The sequence below is a fragment of the Nipponia nippon genome, unplaced genomic scaffold (genome assembly GCF_047370975.1).
Source record: "Nipponia nippon isolate SJK-2023a ecotype South Korea unplaced genomic scaffold, ASM4737097v1 scaffold_7, whole genome shotgun sequence".
Classification (NCBI taxonomy): Eukaryota; Metazoa; Chordata; class Aves; order Pelecaniformes; family Threskiornithidae; genus Nipponia; species Nipponia nippon.
The window spans coordinates 47,179,496-47,191,951 of record NW_028262391.1 but is presented as its reverse complement, the minus strand read 5'-3'; the positions used below and the strand labels follow the sequence as shown (position 1 = coordinate 47,191,951).

The 12,456-nt window shown below is 35.2% G+C and overlaps 1 protein-coding gene across 2 annotated transcripts in view; it reads right to left on the bottom strand.

Moving 5' to 3' along the window:
- WWOX (WW domain containing oxidoreductase) overlaps window positions 1-12,456 on the bottom strand; it is a 534,876-nt gene that overhangs the window by 419,279 nt on the left and 103,141 nt on the right. For both annotated transcript variants that reach the window (XM_087740305.1, XM_087740306.1), the window contains exon 6: window positions 1,608-1,696. In XM_087740305.1, coding sequence (XP_087596431.1) covers window positions 1,608-1,696 — 89 coding nt within the window. The remainder of the gene's footprint in view (window positions 1-1,607; window positions 1,697-12,456) is intronic.

Genomic DNA, 12,456 nt, shown 5'->3' with positions numbered 1-12,456 from the left:
CTTGGAGTAGTCCTGCCAGACACACACACACATCTGAGCACATTCGAGACAGAAGTACCTGAAGGCAAGGCAGAGGCTATAAATGCTGTCTATTACTAAAATTTTTCCAAATAAAATGAGGGTGATACATTAGTAAAACCTGTCCATCACTGACAGTATAGCTTAACAGACCTACGCTGGAAAAACAATGTATGCCACCAAAAGTAAAACAGGTTTTACTGATTCTATATCTTTACTGATTCTGTATCTTCTCATTTTCTAAGTTCTCTGGCAAAAATTGATTTAAGTGTGTTCACTTCTAAGGATTTATAAACATGCATACCAAATGGACTAGCTAGGATGACCATGATAGGATCTGCAACACACAAATCAAATTAAGAGCTGCATTTGGAAGAAGGGTGGGTTTAACTTTTCACTGTATCATATAATTTTTAAAGAAATGTAGCATATTAAAAGCATGAAGAAGCTAAATTAAAACACTTAACCGTTCTTATATTATGAAATGGAGTTAGTATTAAAGCAGCAATACTGCAAGGATTTGTCTTTCTATTTCAAGAAAGTTTTAATATATGAAGATGATATATGATAAGAAAATACTGTTACCAAGGATTTTGGCAGTAAAGGAACTTGTGTTAGAAGACAGTTTTGACAATTCTTTGAATCTAAAAGACCTATAAGTACTAAAATGTCATCTGTCTATCCATGTGAGATTTAGCTTTGGCAGTATTTCAAAAGTGAAAAAACATTCTTTTTTATGTATTTTCCCTATGACAATATATTTTCAAAGCTGTCTAAGAGGCCATATTCTCTTGAGAAGTACAGTAAGATGTATATGCGTTACAGAAATATTTGCAGAAAAAAGCTAAGTTTGAATAGTCACAACAATCAATGGGTCAAACTGTGGATAAAAGCACAAAGTGTGGAATTTATTGTCAAGAGTTCACACTTAAAGATTTCAAATCATTTCTTCAATTTAGAGATTCATTGTTCTGTTCAAGCTAAATTAAACAAACCATTTGGACATTAACCTGATTATCTCCATATAAATTGGTCTATTGTTAAGTGATGTCATTATCACCCCCCCTCCCCCTTTTTCTTTTTTTTCTTTTTTTTGTTTTTTTTTAAATTATGGACGATTCCAGATACAGGTCTGGAAAATGGAGCTGTCTGGCTCACAGGGCTATTTTTTTAAAATGCTTTAAAAATAAAAAGAGAGAGAGAGAAGGTTAGAAAAGCAAGCAAGACAAGGAGTGCACTAATTGCTCATCCCTGACCTCTTCCAAACCACTGTAAAACTGACAGAAGTTGCCTGAGCTGGTTTTTATGCAGTTCAGCTTTGGCCTTTTTCAACGTCCACAGGGGTATCAATGCCCCCTTTCAGGCTGGGGCTACACATGGAATATTGAGAGATCTGTAATTATTTTTTTTTTTTTTAAGATGAAAACAAATAATCTTTAATATTATGTTAAAAAAAATCCTGTAAAAAGATTATTCACTAACTGTAGTTGCTGATCAGTCCAACTATGGTGAATTCTGCCAACTGTGCTCAGCTGATAAAGACATTAAAATAACAAGAAATTATTACATGTAATTTTCTGAGTACTTACACATTCTTGGATTTGAATTCTTCAGCAAAGTGCTGCACACTCTGAAGAGAAGCAAGGTCTAAGGTCATTGCTTCTACCTTGGCTTTATGCTGGAACAAGAGAAAATATAAAAAAAAGATAAATAACAGCAAGTTTAGTTCACAGTATCATGTTACAGTAAATGTGTTATGAAACTTGTCTGATTCCCTTGTTTAACATTATAACCCCAAAATGAATACAAATCATCAAAAAGAATGGAGGAGCACTACATTTAGTGGCAAAAGTAGCCTTGCAGTTGTGTGGTTCTGCTAAAAACATACACTATGTAACACACAGCTTCATAAAATACACTGAATTGACACAAAGTAGTGTTAAGGTTAATGTAGTATCTTTTTTCTTGCATTTAGCTGGTGAAACTTATGTAACTCATGAAATAAAAAGTAGAGTAAGCATTATCCTTAATGCACGGTATTTTTTACATACCATACCAATAGAAAAATACTCAGTAAACACTCTATAAAAACCAGCTAAATTCAAACTTGCACATATTAATCCAAAACAATCTATTGCTCATAGCAGGTGATATAAAAGACAGAATAAAATGAGTATAGAAAACAACTGATCAGCCTACACAGTTTTTCATACAATAAGAGTTTACCAGTGCATAATATCTTCTAAAGAAATTGCATATGTACTTAAACCCAACTTTTCACCTAGAAGAGGATCTGCAATCCCACAAAATGACAGGCTAACCTGAAGGTGCTAACCTTAAGCCCCAGCAAAACAACTTGCAATACTCAATACTCAAAACACAAAACAATATTTTCAGCTTTAAGATCCCTGTTCTCAGACCTTTTCAAATGCTTACACGCCAAATTTCAGAACAAAATGAACCAAAAGTCCATTTTCATTGCAATCACTGAAGTGAAAGTCCTCACAGAATCAAGGGGACTGTGTCTCCTTCAAGCCACAGTTCTGAACTAGCTTTCATATGACGGCAGCTGTGTGTCTGCACCACCAAGATCCAACAGTTGTCTTTGGTTCTTCCCCAAATGCTATACTTTAAGACATCTGTGATCCTCTGCAAAATACCAACCATCATGACATATGAGTTACGCAGATCCCCTAAGGAATTACCAGCATGTGCATTTGTGCTCACACTCACTTTTAGAGTCACTGCTGCCCAACACCACATAAACTCTCTGGCACGTAAAAGAAAGCTGGCAAAAGCCCTGTACTCTCCCCAAACCTAAAGATGTCAACTTTTAGTCCACTCTGCTTAGCTTATTCAGGAAAAAAGAAATTAGAGGGACATTTCACGTAATTCCAACATGCCACCTACACCTGCGTACAATGGTCGTGCTTCAGACTGGACACCAGCACTGCTAAAAGGAAAAGAAAAAGATGGAGCAGATACAGTGGTACTACGCAATCAAAGGCAGCATTGGAGTGGAGAGGCAATAGGAGCTGTGTTAGCACCATGGTGCACCAGGGGATCTAGTGTGCGTACAAGGTTATACAATGAGCATTTCTGGAGGAACAAAAAGGAAGCAGCACGCATGCCAGCGCAGAAGGAAGCCAAGAAGAGTGCTCCCATTGTCTCCCAAGTTCAAGCAATTCATCTGGTCTCCGTGTTTCATTACATCTGGTAGTTTTCTCCCTACATCTGTTTTCTATTTTGCTAGCACCCATTCTGCCCGCTACAATTACCTTACAGGTTGGGTTTAAACAGAATGTCACTCAAATTCTTCTTGTTCCACTTCAGCCAGACTGATCAGGACAGCAAAATAAATACAACTAAAATTTCAGCAGGTTCAGTTCCCATCAGGAAGTATCAATTGATGGAGTCTGAAAATGCTAAACCCAACTTTGCTACAAAGAGTTTTTTTTTACCCTCACAAGATGCACATCATTCTGGAATTCATTTTGCCCCACTGGGTAAATATTTTCTTCTGTTTGATGGTCAGAGACTTGAGAAAGACGATGCTGCCTTGCATTATGCAATAGAGCTCCGTAACAACTTCTCTTCAACTTTGCAGTTCAAAGCTGTTTACTTAATAGAGAAGTAGTGTGCATAGTTGGGTTTATTTTGCTTCTGCTTTCCTCCGTTGAAACCTTCTCCTGTCTCTCCCAAGGGCAAAAGGACAAGAATGCTACAGATACAAGGACATAAGGGGGGTCAAAAAAATAATAATCAAGTAGTTCAACAGACTATACCACAAGCTGTTAGTTACTGTCCTCTTGGGGACACAGATTCAAGTCCACATGATATTACTCAGGTAATGCTTTTCCTCTTGGTGCCACGTTAGGCTTCTGCTACTAATTCCAAGAACAGAAGAGAGGTGTCCATATATTTAGAGTCCAAAAGAAAAAAAAAAAAGTATGATGCCTCCAAATACTTTCAGAAATAGAAATTAAACAGACTAAGGTTGGCCTAGATTTGTGGATTAATATATTGAAAATGTAAAATTTGGAAATTTAAAAATCATAAATTATTGAAAGTGATAAATGGTTGACTGTTAGATAGCAAATGCAAACTATAATTATGTTTTTTCTGTACTAGTTCCACCAATGAAATGAGACCACCTTTCTATTCAGACTCCATTTTCTTCAGCCAGTAAGATAATTCTTTTCAAACAATTTAACACCACTTCACCTTTTTTTTCTTTTAGCTTTGATACACACACAGTTACAGAAAAAGACAAAGAAAACATTTGTTAAGAAATTCAAGAAACTCTACCTAAACGGACTTGAAAAAGGAAAAATGGAGAAGGAAAAAAAGGATGGTTTTAGTATTTTTTCCATTGAATAGGTCAGCAAAGACAAATGGCAAAATAAAATTTTTTTCAACTTTCTCCCTGCTTTTGCTTTTTAAAAACCTGATGGTAACAGTCCTCCCTTCATATATACACGAGGTACATGCTGAGCACACAGACATCCGTTTGCTCTGTTTTCTTCACAGGAGAAACGGGAGCATGTGACATCCAAAGCCCTCAGATCAGAACTTGCCACCTCAGCTTCTGAAGGCATGCAAAAAGCCAAGTGTCAGTGTTTTCTCCAGACAGGGGCAGGAATCAGTTTACATACCGTGAGCTTAGGCAAGTTCCCCAACTTTTCTGTTTCAGATTCTCCCTTGCCAACTGAGATTCAAGCACCTCTCACTCCACCAAAGTATTTTGTAGACCATCAATTCCTACTATAGCTTGAGAGCATGAAATGCTAAGCCTTTAGTATCAACTCATTTTCATTCCAAGTTTTCCCATGCTGACTTCTATGTTACAATTTCTTTAAAAAAAGCTACGCATAAGAAAATATACTTGCAAGGTATGCTCTTCATAATGTAAGAATATCTCCAATCAATGACAAATAGAAGATTTTTTGTTTGTTTTCTTACAGTAGCTCAGTATTACCTTTGTTATAATGTTTTCCCTCTTTCCCTATAAGCCTAGGTAGCACATATTGTGGTATTTACAGAAAAAGAAAACGTTTTTTTATTAAAAAAATAAAACTTAAAAACATTTTTTGCTAAAAGGCATCATAACTGTAATTGTAATCCACAGTCAGAACTGATTGTTAATGGTATGCTGCAAATCCTGATCTAATGTGTCATAATTATATTATGCTGATGTCTCTCACCATTTCACTTCACATATTTTCAGTACTGAATTATGCCTCATTTTATGTTGTGAAATCTTAAATGGGACTTGTCACTTTCCCAAACAGAGAAGACAGTCTTAAAACTGACATCGTAAAATCAACACACTAAGGCAGAAAACTCCAGAATTTTTAAAATGAAATCAACAAAAGATATTAATGCTCCCTCTACTACTTTATTTTCAATTACATCATTCAAGGGGACACTAAATAGCAGAATGAGTGTACAAAAATTTAAAGAGCTCACTTCTAGATCACAGGATCATTGCTACGTGGCGCTGTTGAGAGCCTGTGCAAAACAAGCTGGTGCCCTCGCTGCAGATCCCCAGGACAAATGTCCCAACTGTGTCCAAAACCACTTTCACAACGAGACTCAGACCAGCTTCGCAAACTGTCCAAAAGGAGAACAGACACAAGAGGTGAACACGCTTCTGCTGTCTACTGGAACTTGTGAAAACAAGGTCAGCTAGAACCAACCGAAAGAGTGCTTTTGGGATGGCAAGTATTTGCATTTCCTGAAGCCCAAAGAGCAGTTCAAAGCTAACCACGTCTAGGCACCAACATCCTGTCTTTGAAGAAACAGCTGAAGGTGGATCCATTCTAGGGTTCCTAACAAGTCCTCTTTTAAACACAATAACATTTTGAAAAGTGCAAAGAAAAAATTTTATCTTGTATTTGACAATTTTATGCCCACTTCTAAAAGCGTTTTATCAATATCTCCAGGTAAGTTTCATTACTCTAAATAGCACCAGAAAACAGTTTGTTTAGTTTTGTATGTAAGCTGCTCCCTATTGGAGCAAAAATATTAAAAATGCTGAAGTGCAATTGGTTATATTTTGCACTCATGCTAGAAAAATGCTTATTGAGCCAGAAACTAACAAGAAAGTGAAAACAGCCAGAAAGCAAGCAATTTCACTATATGCAATGTATTCACTTTACAGCTTAAAAACTGTTTAAAAATGAACACTGCACGGTAGAGTAGTTTGGCAGTAAACATGATTGTGCATTTGTGTCTTGGTATTGAAGAAGGAGCCTTTTTTCATAGTGAATTTTTCATTCAAATCTAAGTGATGATTTACGTTAAATATAGGTAAAGCATAGCTACATTTTCCTGAAGGATTGCAAGGAAGCGAAGAGCAGTACAATAAGTTGAAGCATAAAAGCTTTCTCTGTCATAATATTTATTATAATGGCATATAAAATAGCTGAAATAAATAATAGATGACTAAAAGTAAATTCATATGATAAAGAATCTTTCAGCAGACACCATTACTTCTGACTGCTCCAGTTTCATACAGAGTTGAAGAGTCTTAATAAATATGCTGTAGCCCCTGTATCTTATGTAAGTACAAGTCGTTTTGTAAGGGCCTACTTAAAATGTAACATAGTGGACACTAGATAATTTGTTGTATAATTTTACTCTCAAAAAATATCATGTATATATCTTCGATATTTAAAAGCCCTGAACTCAAAACTGAATACACAGCACAACAACAAAAATATCTGACTTTGAGGGACTGAAAATACAATAAATTGGTAAAAAGCAGTTTAATTTGATAAAGAAAAATCTTCATGACAACATCTTGGAATGCAAATAGTTCTTATATGCAGTGTGAGAAACAGAAGAACTTCAGGGAAAAAAAGAATGTGACATCAAAGCTGATGAAAAGTCTGTGGAATTATCTTAAAATAGGCAAAGTAAACAAATAACCAAAACTCAGCATATGACAAGCAATACCCAAATACACCCATATTTCCATGTGGAGGACAAAGCAGAGGATGTTTTAGAAGCACATCTGACAATTTGACACATAGCTTATGACAGTCAATAGCCAGTGCCATGCACTATTTATGGAGGTACATAATAGGGAAAAAGGCTTTCACTCAGGATTAGGACTGTAAATATTATTGTCCCTAACGTAGTCAACATTTGGTACTTCATGCAAAACTGTATTTATGTAATGCCAGCTTCATCTTCTTGTGTGCTTTGAATGCTGTGCAGCTACTTCTCGTGGAACTGATTGGGACAGATGAATCATAGCGCTTTAAGAGTAACCCAAGATACATGCTAGATGCTTTAATAATATGTTCTTCCGCTACATTTGATATACCTTAATAAAGTTCATTAGAAGACATCGTGCTGGAAAAATTTTACACGCATTTTTCTAGTTTTCCTTCCTCTCCCACCCCCCCCAGTATCAGCAATTTCTATACAGTACTTTCAAATTTTCACTAACTTTATGCAAGACAAGATGGTACATGTCACAAACCAATTTCCTAAATATTAATTATTTTATTAACCCACATATGTGATGTACAAGGAGATAGCTGGGAGTGATTGTGATTCGTCATGAAAATCAGAGATGAAAAGGTTTTCCTCTCTTTCATTAGAAAGAAAATTTATTTAGTAATACTTGGGTTTACTATTTCCCAACATATTTGTTTTACCTGTATTTTGGTTGTAATTTACTGGTGTAAATTTTTCCACTCTTAATCTTGCTCAATCCTGTCAAACGTTTTCATGCTGTGTGTGAGCTCTCCCCAAACCTGATTTGGTAAAGCCTGGTTCTTCCTGCTTAAGTAACTAGATCTTCACGTTCTTCACAAAACCAGAATTCCTGCAGGGGCTGCTGTCATCGAAGTCAAGTGAATAGCACATCTATAAAGACCTCATGGGTCAGTATGAGCCTGCAAATTGCTAGGATTACTGACCACCCTTGGACCGACATTTTATTATGAAGAATGAATTATGATTATTACTATTCTTTTCCTTGTCTCTGTCCCTCCTCCAGAACATTTATGGATGTTTGGCAGAGAACAGTGTTTATCTTTTTGGCATCCTCTACAACTTAGAGTGGTAAGAGGCCTCTTCAGAAAAACCTGAATCCCTCAAGCTGTAGTAGGATTGTACTGCACATGAATGTCTTAAAGTTGCAACGGCAGTTCCCCACACATGATAGTCTAGAACAAACAGCTGAACTGGAGATTTAACTGTTGAGTTCAACTGGGTTATAAAAGCCACAGAGAAGCCTGGAACCTTTAGCTAGAGAGTAAATATAAAGGCAACAAATGAGCCATTAAAATTCTGAAGACGTGGAAGAGTGATAAACGTGACCTGATATGAAGGAGCTCAGTTTCTGAGGATGCCATACACCAACTCAGCATTTGGTCCTCACATTTAAACAAAACACTATTCACAGCAATATTTTTCCTTTTTTCAAACACTTAATTTACCTGAAATTTAAAATCTATGTCACAAATACAACAATGTGACTATAGTCTGTAGGTATAGTTTGTATATTTAAGTTGGATGTGAAAGGGCTTCCTTGGTCATGCAGGAGTCATTTTAAATTCCCCCAAAATTTTAAAACTATATCTCTTTCTATTAGTAAACATTGACATGTAAAAAGAAATGCAAAATACACTTATTCATTTCTTTGTGGTTGCTGAATTTTTCAGATTCTAGTATCTTTTTTTTTATATATCTTCTGCAATAAATATCACCACAATAAGCAATAATGTTATTTCACAATCTTTACATTAGTTAACTCTTAGATCAATATCTCTGTCAATTTGGCCTTTTATATCTTCTGAAGATAATTATAAAATAAAAAAGGAAAAACATCTGCATTTCTTTCTGAAATTAATATCCTCAGAGAAGTAAACTATGTCACAGCAACCCTAAATTATCCTTAAAAAGGAGGAAGAGAAGTCAGTCTCCCAGGACATCTTTAAAATTATGTATTCCTTAACCAGAGAGAACAAAAACACACACACAAAAATTACTAGGCTGTAATTTCAGAATACTCCAATTTGTAGGCTCCAAATGTCCCTCATTTTTCATGGATGCACATGGTTCCATCGCAGGCAGTATACATTTGCTTCAATTAGAAGAAACTACATGCATTTAAAAAAAAAAAATCTACCATAGGTTTTGGCAATAGGAATTTGTTTCGCTCTTAATGTACATGAACTGTGGGTATTTACATGGGAGCCTACTTTTAGCTGGATTATTTTCTTCCCCTGGATATAGATCATTTCTTTCCTTCTGCAAACGCCTATTGCTGTAAAGCTCATTTGAATTTATCTCAGGGAATCTCAAATAATCTTGGCAATATATTACATATATATGGTTTACTATTCTAATAAACATATCTTCTTGTTTACAGAATAATCGAGGGAGCCTGGGAACATGTAACAGAATCCCAACTGTGGAGAGCCTCCTATTCAGATGCTTTCAATTCTTTTCATTCTGCAAGATTTGAAGTGATAGCGGAATACATTTTCAAAAACAGCAACAAGGCAAACAGCATTGGGATAATTTAGAAGCTACAGACTTTCTTTCCTTTTAAAAACTTGCTCAATTTGAAGTTTTTAAAATTAAATAAACCCAGTTTATGGGTTGCTGAGAAATATGCAATATAGGTAGCAAACAGCAATGGATTTGTTGGAAAAGGTAGAAAAAATAGTATTTCTAAACAGATTAAACCAGTAACATCTCTATTGCAATACAATATTATTGTCGTTAATTATCCATAAAATTAAAGATGTGTTATCTTATATGTACAGCTATACATACACCGACTTATATAAAACTTACAGCAGGATTTCACATACCGGTTTTACACACAGAGGAAAGTTAGCATCCCTACTACAGATGACAAACAAGACGAGAAAAGCATGATGGTCAAAAGGGCAACAATGTTTAAGTAAATACAAAATGAACCCTTTTTCCCTGTTCTCTCATGATCCATAATCATAAGCTATGTTGTTGCCTGAAAGTGCAGACATGCACTGTGCAGTGCATTAATCCGTCAAACACTAACAGATGCTGGCAGGGATTTAGGCTGGAATGTATTTACAAAGTGACAAATTATGTTCCGTATTATACAGAGAGAGAAAGAGCACCCACAAATAGGCTGATAAATGTCAGCTGCAGTCACGACAAACGGTTTATTTTTATTATACTGTAACCACAAATGTTTTTTGCAGGGAGGCCCAAAGATTTATTTGTTGCAGGAAAAAACAAGATTATATATGACACAAAGTAATAACTGTGAGATCACTGATGTTCTGGGCAGCTGGCCCTCCTGGAAGCTATGTTCAGATTGAAAAATGTTGCTTAAAAATGGTATGTTATATGACAGAAAATAAATAGTTCATAATTCTGTATTGAAATAACAATAACTAATAATTAAAGACAGTCTTATACAAGTTAAAAGGAAAGCCTATTATTTCCTTTAGCGGAATGTTGAAAATGAAGTAACAATATTAAAATAAATCTGATGAAATTGTTTTAGATTAAAAACAAAGTGCTATAATTGCTAGATGGAAGCAACATATATTTTAAATGTGGTCATAGCACTGTATGAACATTTAGTGTAGCACAATTAATTGGCAGAATAGTGACGTCTGCAGGTTTGAAAACGCATTGCAGCTCTTTTGAAGTACGTCAAAGCTTGCCAACAGATTTAAGACATAGTTCTTTCCCCCCACTCTTAATACTAGAATACAAATATGGACATGGTTAAAACTCATCACTTCTTTAATCATGAATAATTTCAGGATGCTTCAACATAAGTAGAAATCAATACATGAGACAAACAAACAAATGAAAGAACTGAATAATCAGCTATTCAAGACATTTTAATTGGCAGTTCACGGTTACAATCTCCTAGCTTTAAATAATATAAAGTAGATATCTTACAGAACAGTATCCTCAAAAAAATAAACACACATACAAATTCTTTTGTTTCCACAACTATTCATATCCCCTAGCTAAGAGATACATTGAAAATGGTCACATTGTTATGTAATTTTACAAAGTGAAATAAAAGGACCAAATCACATTAGTAAAGATTTCTTGTACAAATAAGGGTTGGCAGGATCAGGTTCCTAACATACACTCAATATACACAATATAGACTTGAAGAAAAATATTAAGTCTCTCTGCATGCACAAGAAAATATCAGGCATATTTGAGCAGTACGAGAATATGGAAACCCGGCATTATGTCACCTGTTTTGTGATCACAAAAGGAAGAAGTTTTTCTGTACTTTCTTTTTCAAGAAATAAAGATCGTGTGACAAAGAAAATACGAACAAAATAAACCGAAGTCGGGAATTAAATGTCTGTGAAAACGTGGTCCATCTCAGGAATCATTTTGTTCTACTTGTAATCAGCAATATAGATATAAAACCAAATACATCATTAAAAACATAACGTAATTCCAAGGTTGTCTAAAAATCTGAGATCAAAGTCTAGACCGCGTATTCTACAGCTGCATAACGCTGATGGCGTTCGGACACAGACGGGAGGGGTCATAAGGCCATGTCCCATTGTCCTAATAAGTAAGAAAGTTTAAAATGGCTTTAGTGTAAATGTGAATTAAGTTCAAAATCAAGACTTTCATTTTTAAGCACCATCAACACGAAAAGCTCTGAAATTTTCATTTACTAAATATACATGAATTTTCTGATAAAATTTTCATCTCTAGACAATAAAAGTACTCCTGAAAATGAATGTCTCATGCAGCAGTACAGTGGGGGAGTTGACAGTCACCTATCATTATACTTACTAGAATACTTACTTCCTAAATACACGTTGTCAATGAACAATATAGACGAGGATGGAGAATATGCCTTAAAAATGATATTCTTACAAGAATTTGTACATGCAAAACAAGGAAGTGCTGTCATTACAGCAAGAAAAGCAGCAAGAAAAGCATAATAACAACCTACTCTTAACTTTAAATATCTGCCTGGAGAATAGGTGCATAAGATTTATATAAATGCTTTATAGATAAGAGGGAGGGGGAAGCAAGCAAGAAAAAAAAAAAACACCACCGACCGCTGCATTTCCCGTTCATAAAAGAAGCAAAACTCAACAGAAAGAACGGAAGATGAAGAGAAGCAGCATGCCAAGTTTGTGAGTAATACTCTCTCTACTGGACAGAAAGACTTTTAGGTGCCTTCTGCAGTTCTGCAACCATAAGTGTTAATGCCGCATTTTAATGTAGTCATTCAAATATTAAATTGTTTTTAATTTAACAGATACTGTTACATAGCCAAATAACTGGCACATATTCTACCTTAAAATTTTGCTTTTTAAGCAAGTAGCTTAGGCTTTTCCCAAATTTTAAGGTAAATGCTGGCTGTACCTACCTGAACACCTGAAAAAATAGCAGCTACTGTATATCTTACCCATATGCCACATG